At 43.9% G+C, this 15102-nt stretch overlaps 1 protein-coding gene and 1 long non-coding RNA gene across 9 annotated transcripts in view; one reads left to right on the plus strand and one right to left on the minus strand.

Annotated features, from left to right (window-relative positions):
• The window catches only part of ATXN2 (ataxin 2), a 66979-nt gene that overhangs the window by 35616 nt on the left and 16261 nt on the right, over window positions 1–15102 (minus strand). For 4 of the 8 annotated variants that reach the window (XM_083453759.1, XM_083453756.1, XM_083453754.1 and 1 more), the window contains exons 2-5: window positions 12046–12082; window positions 9035–9094; window positions 8073–8144; window positions 5483–5633 (exon numbers count right to left, since the gene is read on the minus strand). In XM_083453759.1, coding sequence (XP_083309885.1) covers window positions 5483–5633; window positions 8073–8144; window positions 9035–9094; window positions 12046–12082 — 320 coding nt within the window. Of the gene's footprint in view, window positions 1–5476; window positions 5634–8072; window positions 8145–9034; window positions 9095–12045; window positions 12083–15102 lie in introns of all 8 variants that reach the window. The other 4 variants (XM_083453755.1, XM_083453758.1, XM_083453757.1 and 1 more) reach the window with 1 other exon arrangement.
• LOC310684000 overlaps window positions 1–15102 on the plus strand; it is a 35133-nt gene that overhangs the window by 830 nt on the left and 19201 nt on the right. The window lies entirely within an intron of this gene.

Genomic DNA, 15102 nt, shown 5'->3' on the forward strand with positions numbered 1-15102 from the left:
AACTCTGCACCCCTGGCGTTGGGCAGAAGCATCAGTGGCAACACTTGGGAAAGCTGTACAAATCTTATGCATGTCTACTCAGAAATAAGTCCTATTACTGTATTTTTCGTCCCATAGGACGCTCCGTCCCATAGGACGCACCTAGTTTTTTGGGGGGGAAATAAAGGACAAATTTTTTTCCTCTATTTCCCCCCCAAAAGCAGGTCGGGAAAACCGAACCAGGTCGAGGAACAGCGGGATGGCAGCGCTGCGCCTCCCTGCTGTCCCCCGAGCTTGTGGGGCTGCCCGATGTCTGTCCGGCGCACAGGGTGCTCTGCTTCATGGTGCCCTGCACGCCAGGCAGCTATCCACAGCATGGGGAGCCCTGTGGGGAACTCCTGGAGGGCTCCCCACGCTGCGGATGTCTGCCCAGCGCGAGGGGCGCTCTGCTTCAGGGCGCCCCTCGCGCCAGGCTGCTATCCACAGCGTGGGGAGCCCTCCAGGAGTTCCTCACAGGGCTCCCCACGCTGCAAATGTGTTCCCGAAGCGCCGGGCGCTCTGCTTTCAGGGCGCCCAACGCTCTGGGAAGCAGGCTGCTATTCACAGCCTAGACATCCCTGCGGGACCTCCCACAGGGCTGCCTAGGCTGCGGATGTGTTCCCGAAGCCTGGAGAGCGAGAGGGGTCGGTGCGCACCGACCCCTCTCGCTCTCCAAGCTTCAGCGAAAGCCTGCATTCGCCCCATAGGACGCACCCAGATTTCCCCTTCATTTTTGGAGGGGGGAAAGTGCGTCCTATAGGGTGAAAAATACGGTAAGTACAAGTTACACTAGCATGGCTCCTCCACTGAGGGCTGCACCACCTGATTTCACGGTCTACAACTCTCTGTATATCACACATGGCAAGGAGAATGAGGCCAGGCACCTGAAGCCCCCCCAAGTTACAACAAAAAAAAGGTAGGGACACACACCCCAAGGGATATTCCTGGCAACCTGGTTACTTAAAAAACAAAAACAAACTGCTTTATCAACACACGGCTACAAACAATTCCCATGCAATTGCTTTAGGCTGCATACTGGGTGTAGCAAGAGGCAATATTTATATTTTTAAATAAATGTAAATTACACACAGCTAGAACTGTGACCACACACATTGCACCAAACCCGGAAGTTACCCAAAAATGTCACAAGAAAGGGGCAGGATGTTTGCAGGCTTTTTCAATGGTGTTTAAATATATACAATTTCACTTAAGCATGTGGTGCCTTGGACGTAATCCCCATGTAAATTGGGAGTTGCCTGTATACAAAGATAATCTTGTAACCAATTTCAATAATTTGCAGCCTGCATGATTTCTACGGCCATGAAGCTGTAAGCAAATATAAAACACACGGATTACATACTACTTTTTAAAAGAGAAATATGCAAATTCAAAGTATGGAAATAAAAGACTGCCAAATATATTACCTGCTTCTGAAGGAGTTACGACAGACATGGGAAAAGAAAGAAAATAAAAATCAGTCAGAGAGTAGCACAGATGCAAATTCACGTATTTTGCATTCTCTTATCTATCCCTTCACAAACATTTATTGTGTCATTTGTGCTTTGAAAACTGACCGCCATGGCCTCAAAAATCTGGGTAAGTTGTTTATTCCTAGACACACATCCTAATACTCCTTAAATATACTGTAAATACAAACATGGCTTGGCCAGCTTCAGGGTTTGAATTCTGGTCCAGAAAGTTAACAGCTGCAGCAAAGGCTATTAGCTTTTTTGTTTGGTTAGAAGTTTGGAAAATCAAGCACACCATGATTAAATATCACAAATAAAAGCAGCAGGTAAGGTAACTGCCGTGCCCTAGCCAACTTAGTCAGGAACATGAATGATGACTGTGTCACAAGGCATATTCCAGCAAACCCACCAGATACTCCAGAATCTGAAAGAGCCTATTAGTTTGATGGCAGGCACTTATTTCCCCCATCTCATCCCCTCAATCCCTGTAAGGGGTCGGTGACTAAAATTTGAGGATTTTTTTTTCAGTCTCGGATTAGGCTTTTTAAAAAAGAGATGTTTTCCCGAGGGAGCCCAGAGTTCTGCAGCACAGCTTGAAAACTGCTGTACATGCACTGCTGCCCAACAACCATTCAAATATCTAATATCACAGTGGGCCAAGAAAGCTAACAACATTTTATCTCACAACAGGGAGGCAGTAGCTGAAAATGTGACAAGTTTTCCAAAGTTTGCTTGAAAAACATAAGCAACAATGCAGGAACCATGTAAGTTATTAAAGCAAAGGACCTTATTAAGATTAGGGCAGCAGTGACATTTTGAGGGTCCATGCCAGGCCACTGAGTATTACGACTCAGTTCAGGTAATCTTCCACACTGTGGTACGGAGGACTTGGGAACAAGCAGCAGCCTCACATGCCGATTCTGTCCTCAGCTTCCTAGTTTTGAGAAATGACGCTTAGAACTACCTCTAAACCAAAGGACCAATTCAAAACCATGGCTTGGAGACCATCGTTTTCCCAGTTCAGGGAAACTGCAATGAACTACAACTGGAATAATTCTTCTTGCTGCTGTTTAGGGAAGGAGGGGGACATATCCAAGTCCATGGTTTAGAAGATTGTCTGAATAGAGGCGAAGGCTTTAAAATGATGAATTTGGAACAGAACCCGGAAAAAAGAGTGTTCCTTGTTCTCCTACCATTTCATAACAGGGAGCCTGCAGTACTTGATATACTCTGGGTTGACTGGTAGTGCCATCTTCCAAAATAAAACCCGAACAGAAAAATATGATAAGCGCTAAAGTGCAGTGCTAAAATTAGTTTACCTGGTGGGTCCCCAAATCACATACATACATACATACATACAAACACATACATACATACATACATACACCCTCTCTTGCTCCCTCCTCCCTTTGTCAAATCTGATCCACTATGGTAGAAGGAATTTAGAGTCACGGGGTGGCTGGTTTTTGATGCAGTAGCAAAATAAAGCTTCTTCCTCATTCCCTGTTCTGGACACTGTTTAGCTACTCTCTGAACAGAACAGTCAGCTGTCCTGCATTTCCTGTTATCAGAAGTGAGTTAGTCATAGCAGAGAAAAGTGCATCTATAAATGATTAACAGTCAAAAGCTCAACAAGACCCCCTTGTGATATTACTGTACTCTCAACGCACATACCCCACTCCAGAGAAAAGAAATTGAGTGCCATGACTTCTTTCAGGGATGCAAACTAAGCTCATGGAATCCTTCAAATCTCACTTAGTCAAGACTGCCAGAATTTAGTTACTCCCTCCTCACCCTCTGTCTCCGCTCCCTCAGTTATAAACACACATGCTACTGGATCCTCAGGAATTCCTTTGTTCTACAATGGAGCTTCCTGTTAAACCAGTCAGAAAAAACTCAGGTTACCTAGCAGACACAGATCTCTCATACTTCCAATATTTAACCTTGGCAAGATTCATCTGTTTTCCCTATAGCACTTGGGAACTCACTAGTTAAACTAATTTAGCACGTGCACTTTTGATCTCTTTATCTGTTTGGGTTTTTTTGAAGGTTATTGCCAGTCAACCCAGAGTATATCAAGTAAGTTTGCTATCTGTTGCAATATACAGTACTAGGAGAACTAGAAGTATTACCGTATTTTTCGTCCCATAGGACGCTCCATCCCATAGGACGCACCTAGTTTTTTTGGGGAGAAATAAAGGATGTGTTCCCGAAGCGCTGGGCGCTCTTTCAGTGCGCCGGGCGCTCCGGGAAGCAGGCTGCTATCCGCAGCCCAGACAGCCCTGCGGGACCTCCCGCAGGGCTGCCTAGGCTGCGGATGTGTTCCCGAAGAGCCGGGCACTCTGCTTTCAGCGCGCCCGGCGCTCCGGGAATCAAGCTGCTATCCGCAGCCTAGCCAGCCCTGCAGGAACTCCCGCAGGGCTGCCTAGGCTGCGGATGTCTTCCTGAAGCCTGGAGAGCGAGAGGGGTTGGTGCGCACCGACCCCTCTCGCTCTCCAAGCTTCAGCGAAAGCCTGCATTCGCCCCATAGGACGAACCCAGATTTCCCCTTCATTTTGGGAGGGGAAAAAGTGCATCCTATAGGGCGAAAAATACGGTATTTTTCCCAAATACTTAATATGCTAACACAACAAATGAAGATTGCAAAAGGTCATTTTAAACCTTGATGGGGAACCTGTGCCTCCGCCCCAATTTCCTGCAGCATTCTAGACATTGTTGGCCCACTCTTGCTCTCTGGGGCCACCCCCTGAGAATTGCTTTGTCTTCCATGGTGTGACAATGAGAGACAGGTGGAGTGGGAGGCGTGGCTGTTGTTACATGGTGAGCCTGGAGGGAAAAGCTTCACAGTGAGCCACAGGCTGGGGGGGATCTCTGAGGGAGAGACAAAGGGAAAAACTGGAGATGGGTGGAGTGAGGGAAGGAGCAAAGAAAAGTCCTCTGCAAGCAATCAGTTTTAACCTGTACTAATGGAAGGGGAGGTGGACAGAGAAAGCTGAAAGGCAGACACCACAAGCATGATGGAGTAGCAGAGAGACAGAGAGAAGGCTAAGCAATCCAGCAGTACTGCAAACTCTGCCTGCTTTCGGCTCTTGCCCTGCCCACGTCTGGCATGCAACACTTGAAAGATTACCCCTGAGGGAATGCAGCCCTTGACAGGAATAAGGTTCCCCAGCCCTGCTTTTAAACTATTGCTCACAATTCTGGGACATTTAAGACTTCACCACATTAACTATTGCTCACAATTCTGGGACATTTAAGACTTCACCACATTTATTCACCTGTTCGGGTGCCTGCTGCTTTTGTCCTTATAAATCCAGTCTGGCTTTGATCTCCAGCTGAGTCCTCCTGTCAATAAGTTACTATCACTACTTTTCTAAAGACATCCTCCAAAGAAGAGCCCAAACAGCCTTATTTTCTTCCCCACTGGGTTTCGAAAACAATATCGAAGACAGCTGCCACCAGAATCCGAATGCTTGGATTAAATTGGAAATATCAGCCACCCCCACTGTGTGACTCCATAACATGGGGAGAGGTGTAGCTGTTCTGCTGTAACAATGCAGCTACCACAGTTGTCCTTCTCTGTCTGGCAGATTACAAGGGGCAAGGTGCTTTTGTCAAGTGTTGTAGCAGGGAGCAATAAACGGTGCAAGAGGTTGAATCCTTCCAAGTAGTTGCAAAGTCTGGGTGCGCCAAACCTCTGGAGGATTCAATAGTGGGAAAGCATATGCTCCACGTGTACATCGCCTTGTGGCGAATCTCTGGCAGCTCCAGAGTAAGAAAGCTGGAAAATAACTTTCCTCAAAACCCCAGAAGAGGAGTTGCTAGTCAGTAGACAGTATGAAGCTATGTGGACTAAGACTTGCCACAGAAGGCAGCTCCTTATATCCTAAACCCTTCCTCCCACAAAGAAACACACGAAAAGCTAAGCCTTTAGGAACATTTTTTAAAAAGAGAAGCCAGTTTCATAAACCATTCTAACATATAGAAACAGGTACCTTTCCGTGCATAACTGGAATCCATGTCTTTAAACTGCACCATCACAAAATCCGAAGACTTGAACAAGATACTCTCTATTATGTCTTCTCGTTTTGGACCCGGGCTGGATTCTGCAGTCTTTCGATGAGCTGCATCAAGCACTAAATCACACTGAAAGGCAAGGGAAACGTGAACTGACCAAGCTTAATGTGAAAGAACTTAAGTTTCAGCAGATGGTCTGGAACAGCCTTCCAGAACCTGGTGCCCTCCCATGCTGGCCAGGGTTGATGTGAGTTGCAATTCAAAACATTTGAAAGGCCCCAGGAAGGGGGGGGGGGTTAGAAGGTTTTCTCAAAGACTTGGGTTTGCGCTGTTGATATCCTTACAACTAGTGCAGACATAACTATAGCTCTCTGCACGCCTCAGAAGGCATGCCACTTTCCTTTCCCTTCTTCCAATCATGGGTAATATTTTCATGCCTTTTAGCATTAATATTTGTTTCATGAATGCCAACACAAACCATGGAGAACTCATATCAGGCTCTCTTGCAATTTGGCTTCAGTGGGTTTATAAACCCAGCAATGGCTTCAGTCTCCGGTTTATTAAAAAAAAATATTAAGGGTTTGCATTAACCACAATTGAACCAGTGCACAGATAGCACAAAACCAAGATTACCGGTAGAGAGATTGAGGAAATTGCCCTGGAGAGAAACAGGGAAGCGAGGCTATGCTAATGGAGGTAGCTTTTAATTTGCAAACCATTGTCTGAAGAGAGTGGAAGCTATGCACATAATTCAAATCTTCTAAATAAGTGTGGGGTTTCCAGATATTTAGCCTGCACAAATGTAAAAATGAACCAACGGGCATGTGGTCATAATGTGACAAGCAAACGTGGAGGTATGTTACTACTCACACAACCTGCTGATCAGCTCAGATTAAAGCACATCAATAGACAGTGAGGTATTTTTACCTTGCTCAAAAGGCTGCCCAAAAGAGAAGGCTTTTTTAATCTTCCTAATCTACATGACCCGGAAGCTGTCTGCAGACAAACACCAACTCCCTCGGCCTATAGAGCGAGATGAGCACACAACCCCAGAGTTGTCCGCGACTGAACCTAACGGTCAGGGGTACCTTTACCTTTTTAATGTACAATAGCCTCCCTCTTTCCCTCTAGTGCAGTGGTTCTTAAAACTTTTTTTCCCTCTGGGCCACACTTTCAGGATAAAATTTTGCTCACGCCACACCAAAACTTTTATTGATAAGAAATACATAGGAAAACAAAAAGAAGCAACTCCTAGCAGTGCTTGATTTGAACCAGAACACAACTGCTTTATAATATGTTCATGGGGCATCCAAAAAGTATAAAACAAAGCAGCTACATATGGGCATGAATCATTCCCAAAATAGAATTATAAACAAGCCTCGTACGTATACATTGGTACCTAGGGACGCGAACGGGATCCGTTCCGGAGCCCTGTTTGCATCCTGAACATAATGTAAGATGCGACTGCACGTCTGCGGGTCGCATTTTGCCGCTTCCCGCATGCATGCGACGTCATTTTGACCGTCTGCACATGTGCGAGCGGCGCAACCCGGAAGTAATGCATTTCGGATTGCTGCGGAGCGCAACCCGAAAATACTTATCCTGAAGCATATTTATCCTGAGGTATGACTGTATAAAGGGACGCGGGTGGCGCTGTGGGTAAAACCTCAGCGCCTAGGACTTGCCGATCGCATGGTCGGCGGTTCGAATCCCCGCGGCGGGGTGAGCTCCCGTCGTTTGGTCCCAGCTCCTGCCCACCTAGCAGTTCGAAAGCACTCTTAAGTGCAAGTAGATAAATAGGTACTGCTTTATAGCGGGAAGGTAAACGGCGTTTCCGTGTGCTGCGCTGGTGCCGGCTCGCCGGAGCAGCTTCGTCACACTGGCCACGTGACCCGGAAGTGTCTGCGGACAGCGCTGGCTCCCGGCCTTTAGAGTGAGATGAGCGCACAACCCTAGAGTCTGTCAAGACTGGCTCGTATGGGCAGGGGTACCTTTACCTTTTTATGACTGTATACCTTAAGTATATATGCAAACTTGATGAGAGGTGTGAGCTTACTTTTGCCTGGAAATCTCATTTATATTAGGTCCAATTTGAGACAAACTCTCATTTGATTGTCCTTTTATCTCCCTGCTACACTTGCCACCCTCTCCTGCCAGCCCCTTTGGGAACAACTGCTCCAGCAAATTTTACATACATCTCAAAAGGCAATGCAAACACAAAGTTTAAGAAAAGAAAAATTACATGGTGCCAGTTAACAGAATCCAGATGACATTCCTACGTTATCAAAAATATAACAGCTTACCTCCTACATGGTCTTTCCAAAATTGAGTGCACGAATGCATGGACTTCACCACTGAACCCAAGACTCACTTTTTTCATCTGCTTGCGAGTTTTTAGAACTATTCAAATAAAACCACTGAATTCTTAATACCGTGAACTCGAAAATAATTAATTCTATACTGGGGCATCAAGTGAAAACCAGAAAGGCTAGATCCCAATGCAAACTTCCGACCTATACCAAATGAGGATAGGCAACAGAATCAGAACAAAAAGCTAATCACACTTACTTTAGAGCTGTAAGTTTTAAAAACTCCTTCATATATATTTCCATTTTTCACTTGGACTTCACATTTTGATCCCTAGATAGAAAAAAAGACTCATTAAGAGAAATTCCCTTTTTAATGTAGGAGTTAGAAAACAAAAGATTGCACACAAGGGGAATGAAACATCAAGTAGTTTACTTAACTACACAAAATCTCACTACACATTTAAGGTGATTCTCTATCCCTCTCACCCTAGCCCTCAATCAACTAAGGTTTATAGCGCACTCCCTTCAAAGCTTGGTGCAGGCAATATTACAAAAAGACCATTCCAACAGCAAAAGTAAATCAAGTTCCAACACAATAGGAGCCCCTTACTCTTTGCTGACGTATGGAGGCTATTTAAATAAAATGAATACAATGCAAAGTAAGACAAGAAATAAATATAAGTTAATGCAAAACAACCCAGTAATAAAGCAAACCAACAGCAGTTTAAAAGTCACGGCAACATATATATAAAAAAAGATTTTTTAAAGGTCTGCTTCAATGAAACCTAAAAGACAAAAGGGAGGAAGTCAGGCATACCTCTCCAGAGAGGTCAGTTCCCTATCCCGGATATCACAACCCAGAAAGCCCTCCCCTGTGTGACTACTTGTCTATTCTCAGGTGGCAGACTAAGAGCCTCCATTATGGAACCAGGTTTCAGGAAGGATCACTGGGGGGTAGAGGGAGTAGGGAGAAATATACTCTGCCAACCTCATATTAAAGAAGCAGTGTACAAATGTCCTGACTAGAAATGGTAAATTTTACTTATTTTAAGGTAGTGTTTAGTTTTATGCTTTTGTTGATCTATTTTCTGTGGGTTGGTTTTATGCACCCCACTTAGAAATGTAAATTAATAGTTATATAAAAAATAAGCCATTAAGATCTCCTCTAACATTGTTGTTACAAGTGAAGAATCCCCAGGGAAATGTTTGGTTATAACTTACGACAACTGATGTGAGAATGTGAACCATCCGCATGTTCGCATATATACCAGGGAAAGAAACCTGAAACAAGAGGGGGGGGAAACTCATTAGGCATCAAAGCACAGCTGCAACTCACAAAAATTCAGACTGTTGGTGGGCCAGGCAAGGCGGGCTGAGGGGAGAAGAGCCAGGAAGCCATTGGAATAATTATAACTGGGTTAGTCAAAGGGAATGGGACGCGGGTGGCGCTGTTGGGTAAAAGCCTCAGCGCCTAGGGCTTGCCGATCGAAAGGTCGGCGGTTCGAATCCCCATGGCGGGGTGCGCTCCCGTTGCTCGGTCCCAGCGCCTGCCAACCTAGCAGTTCGAAAGCACCCTCGGGTGCAAGTAGATAAATAGGGACCGCTTACTGGCGGGAAGGTAAACGGCGTTCCGTGTGCGGCTCTGGCTCGCCAGAGCAGCGATGTCACGCTGGCCACGTGACCCGGAAGTGTCTCCGGACAGCGCTGGCCCCCGGCCTCTTGAGTGAGATGGGCGCACAACCCTAGAGTCTGTCAAGACTGGCCCGTATGGGCAGGGGTACCTTTACCTTTACTAGTCAAAGGGAATCAAAACAGTACTGACGTTTGTTCACACCCCATTCATTTGACAAACCAATTGCCAAATGCTGAAGAGGGGTTGGATGTCTGACCAATCAAAAAAGATTTGATTGTTTGACTGCTCAGTACTTTATAGAACAGGTTTGATATATAAAATAATTAAAAAAAACCACAGTAATACATGCTGCTATTGAAAAACAATGTGATATTTAAAACAGTGCAACAAATTAGTGCTATTTTTTTAGGGGATTTAGGGACATTTTAAAAGCCTGCTCTTCAGCCAAAAGAGGCTCCCACTAGCAGACTTACAAATCACTAAGGGGGGGGGGAGGAGGCGAGAAGACCTCCAAAGCAGATTTTGGAAGGTGCATGGAAAGAAGGAGGGCGGTTCTGTTATGCAAACTGAAATTGTGCTCCTCACATGAGGACTTGGTTGGAAACAACCATAGGGCTGCTATTGTAAATTCACAGAGTACACACAGAACCCTCTAAATTGCCTCCAACACACTGGCCGCCTGTATGTTAATCATTGCCAGGCTTATTTTAACCTCCCTATTGTTTTGTGCTCCAGCAAGATAGATTAAATTAAAATGCTTTGAAATCCTGGAAAGACAAGAATAAGCACTGCAATTTGTACTTGAGTTAAAGGCAGATTTCCCCCAACAATTCAGCATGGTAATGGCACATGGAATTGGCTGGAGATGTAGCCCAAAACATCTGGAGGGCAGCACCAGGAAATGGTAAGGCTGGTTTAAAAGCTAGCACTTCTACAATAAGTACAGATTCACAGGGACATGTCTAAAAAAGCTATGTTAAAGTCAATTCAAAATAGATTCCAAGACCAATTTTCTTTTACACTTTGGTTCTTCATATATGACCGCACACTGTTCATTACAAAAGAACATACATGGCATGCTTCTGATCCTACCAAATGTGAAATGTCACACAGGCAGCTGCCTTTCGTGGGTCTGCACATACACATGTGCAGCGATGGCAGAGCTTCTAGATTGGAAGCTGTCTCCATTCTTCCATCAATTTTACTCTTGTGAACCAGAGAACAAGAATGACGAAAGCTCCATTGTAATCTTTTTGATTGACCAGCTGACTTTGGGCTGTTTCCTACTGCCTGGGTGTCATGTAGCCCTCTCTATATTGAAGCACATTAGGTTTGTGACATCACCCTTTTACCTAAGAAAGCATTTTAGGAGGTAACTCAGTAAAAGTGTATTAAGGTCATCAGCTGGATTACCTTGAGCTTCCTAGACAACATATTTTGTGAAAATACAACAAGGGAAAAAGGTTTCTAACATCAATTTTTTATCATCAATATGACTACATATTTATGTCAGTTTTCTACTACTTTTTAATGTCATAGATTTCCCAAAGTTTCTCAAATTAGGAGAAACTGAGTGGAGGTAGTCAAAGCCATGGTCAAGAATGAAGTTTGATTTCTCACCAGTAAGGGAAAACAACAGAACAGAGATATAATATATGGACCCAATTCTGCACATCTCCCTACTGCAGTTATCAATATGGGTTAAGTTAATTTAAGAAAACTTGTTTTTAAACTCTGTTGATTGTATCTATATTTTGTTAATTTTAATATGATTTCTTATTTTCAAAGTTTGTTGATTTTATCAGCATTTTCTTATACTCGACAGACTTCTTAATGCTCTAAAATATCTGTTATTAAAAAATAAAATAAACTAAACCTGAGCCCCACCTTTCTGCATATGGTGCCCAAGAGAGCCCAGAAACAAACCTAACACATTACAAATGCAATAAAGGAACTGATAAATAAAATATTATATCAGTGTAGGAGGGATAGGTTGGTGCTTCAAGTCTCAAGCAAGAATGAAAATATTTAGGTGCTGTCACCAGCAACAGCTTTAAATTATTCTGCTTGTGTGCTGCCTAGTTGCCAAAAATATCTAGAAAACTTGTCAGTTTAGTGCTTTATACTCCCAAGTATAATTTTGTCTGAAAATGTCAGGTTGCATTCCACCAGAGTGTGACAAATGGCTTGGCTGGACAACACCTCTCTCTGATCCAGCCCACACAAGATATATGTTGAAAGAAGCAAGAGCATGTCTGCCCTCCCTATCCAACTAGGAAATTGCCACATGTGAACATCTGTGGGCGGGACTGGCATGTCAGTTCAGTCTTCACTCTCTTTTCCATATGGACTGGATGAAGGAGAGGTCATTATCCGATCCAACCCAAATGATACTGGATTGGATCAAGGAGAGGTTATTATCTGATCCGGCCCAAAGGAAAACCCAATAGCAATGAAGCTAACATATTTAGTATAAAAGGTAGTTTGAACCATTCCAAACAGTAAAACAGATTTGCGTTCTGACTTTCACACTCAATATATCTCATTATCAGGTATGCAACAAAGAACCACAATATAAAATATTAAAATATGTACTTACCGAAGGCTGAGGCAGACTTTTGCCACTGCTGCGACCTCTGCAATTAATAAAGACAGTTATGAGACTAAATAAAACAAAAGATGCTTGTTTAGGCGGCTGAAATTTAACTTTCCAAAAAGAATCGAAAGCCTCACTATAGTATGAAAAACCCTACTTTTGCAGTCATTCTTCTCTGTTATTGTCCAGAACATTACCACATATAAATCAAGTGTTATTTAAATGTACTCTAGGGTTTACAGCTATCGATGATTTCCCTAAGAAACAGATTTGCCTAGTGTGCTTCTCAACACATCAGAGTATTTCGTTTTTCATTTTTAAAAAAGGTCACAAAAATAAGCAACCTTTAAAATGGTGGCAGAAAATTTAACTTCCTAAATAGACAAGCGGAGGAGGGGAATAAATTATAACCTAAACATATGACTCAAAGCAACTCTCCCCGCCCCCAACCCCCCAGTCTATTAGGAGGGGAAATAAACTGGAAAGCACTCAAACAGCTCATTGCCAACATGTTGAAATTCAAAAATTTCCTCATCAAAGAAAAGCAGAGCCGGAATACCAAAAAGCCAAGTAATCTTAACCCCTCACTGCAAGTCAGAGCCATCTACTCATTGGACTAACTCACTCAACACAGGTCATCATAAGTCTGACAGGCAGCAGTCTTATGGCACAGCAGAGCACAATGCCTACAGAAGAGACATCTTGATATTTTAGTAACCTAAAACTATTAGATCAGTTCTCCCACTGACATAACAGCAGAAAAACAGTAACATGATTGATTTTAATGGCAGTTCTAGAATTCCCTAAAGTCATTACATTTCCGCATGTGATCTGGGATATATGACTCTGACTTTCAACAAGTGGGGGGGACGGGGACTCAGAAAAATCATACCAAGAAAAAATAGCTAACTTGATGTGACACTATCTTCAGGGTTGTGGGTTCAAGCCCCATGTTGAGTAAAACATTCCTGCATTGCAGAGGGTTAGACTAGATGAGCCTTGTGATCCCTTCCAACACTGCAATCCTATGATGGTAACCAGACAATGTCAAACAGTTCAAATTACAACAAATTCATTTAATAAAGGTACTTATGATATACAGAACAGAAATTACATACTTGAGTACTTTTCAAAATTGTTTTCTGAGAAATTAAGTACGTAAGCATAATTCTGCTCGCACACATCTGATGTTATTTGATAACCAGGGCAATATATAAAGCTTGGTAATTAACACAGCACTTTCTATCTTAATTCAAGCTCTGACTACCTCTCCTATTGCAAAACTCTCAGATATTTGAATTAGAGTAGCTCATTCTCCCCTGAGGTCCCATCACCTCAAAAAGCACACTAGCCTCAATACAAAGCAGCTCCTGCTTCAAAAAAAAAAAAAAAAAACCAAAACCAGGTCAAAATGCATAAATGTATAAAGCTAAAAGATTTAATTAGCTGCATTTTAGTTCTGAGCAGTAACAAAGAAAGTATTATGATTGTTACACATGTGAAAAAAATGCTCAGCTATTTTGTGAACTGCGCCCCCCCCCCAATTATGCGTGTTTTTAAACTTTTCAAAGATGAACAAAGAGTTCTCCCCTACTTGTAAGTTGCATGCGATTTCTTTGAGACCTAGATGTGCATTTCTGGTAGCTGCTCATTAGTATAGTTTGTTTATCTAACCAATAAAATGCCTTGCATATGGAACACAATATATCTGATATCTTTGCTACTATGTTCAATGGTTTTATTGTAATTTTTGTATGTTGCCCTGTGAACTTTGGTTGAAGAGCCACCTAAATATGTGCATATGTTAGTAATTAGTGGTGTAGGTTTTTCCAATAAAATAAATATATTCTAAACAGATTGGGATCTGATTCAGCAAGCTCGGAGTGTTTTAAATTCTTGCTTCACCTATTAATGAATCAAGTATGTGTGTACATGGGGACGCGGGTGGCGCTGTGGGTTAAAGCCTCAGTGCCTAGGGCTTGCCGATCGAAAGGTCGGCGGTTCGAATCATCGTGGCGGGGTGCGCTCCCGCTGTTCGGTCCCAGCGCCTGCCAACCTAGCAGTTCGAAAGCACCCCTGGGTGCAAGTAGATAAATAGGGACCGCTTACTAGCGGGAAGGTAAACGGCGTTTCCGTGTGTGGCTCTGGCTCACCAGAGCAGCGATGTCACGCTGGCCACATGACCCGGAAGTGTCTTCGGACAGCGCTGGCCCCCGGCCTCTTTGAGTGAGATGGGCGCACAACCCTAGAGTCTGGCAAGACTGGCCCGTACGGGCAGGGGTACCTTTACCTTTTATGTGTGTACATACGAACATGAGCTTGGTGGATCAGACTAATGGCCCATGTAGTCCAGCATCACTTTCTCAGTGGCCAACTGGATGCCTGTGGGAAACCTGCAGGCAGGAGCCATGCACAACAGCACTTTCTCCTCGTATGGTTTCCGGCAACTGGTATTCAGAAGCATTGCTGCCTCCAATAGTGGAGGCAAAGCATAGCCATCATGGCTTGAAGCCATCAATAACTATCTCCTCCATGAGTTTGTCTAAGGCTCTTTAAAAATGTTCTAGATTGGTAACAAAGGGACGCGGGTGGTGCTGTGGGTTAAACCACAGAGCCTAGGACTTGCCAATCTGAAGGTCAGCGGTTCGAATCCCTGTGATGGGGTGAGCTCCCGTTGCTCGGTCCCTGCTCCTGCCAACCTAGCAGTTCGAAAGCACTTCAAAGTACAAGTAGATAAATAGGTACCGCTTCAGTGGGAAGGTAAATGGCGTTTCTGTGCGCTGCTCTAGTTAGCCAGAAGTGGCTTAGTCATGCTGGCCACATGACCCAGAAGCTGTACGTCGGCTCCCTCAGCCAATAAAGCGAGATGAACTGGACCTAATGGTCAGGAGTCCCTTTACCTTTACCTTAGATTGGTAACAATCAACAGTGTACATATATGCAACTCCCCATTTGCATGGGTGGGAGTTGTGTTCCGAGGTACCTACACATGCTGCCGGGATGCGCATAAGCCCACTCTGCCCCATTCCACCCTGTCCCGTTTTCAAAGGCACATTTATA

The sequence above is a fragment of the Podarcis tiliguerta genome (genome assembly GCF_965153285.1).
Source record: "Podarcis tiliguerta genome assembly, chromosome: 8".
Classification (NCBI taxonomy): domain Eukaryota; kingdom Metazoa; phylum Chordata; class Lepidosauria; order Squamata; family Lacertidae; genus Podarcis; species Podarcis tiliguerta.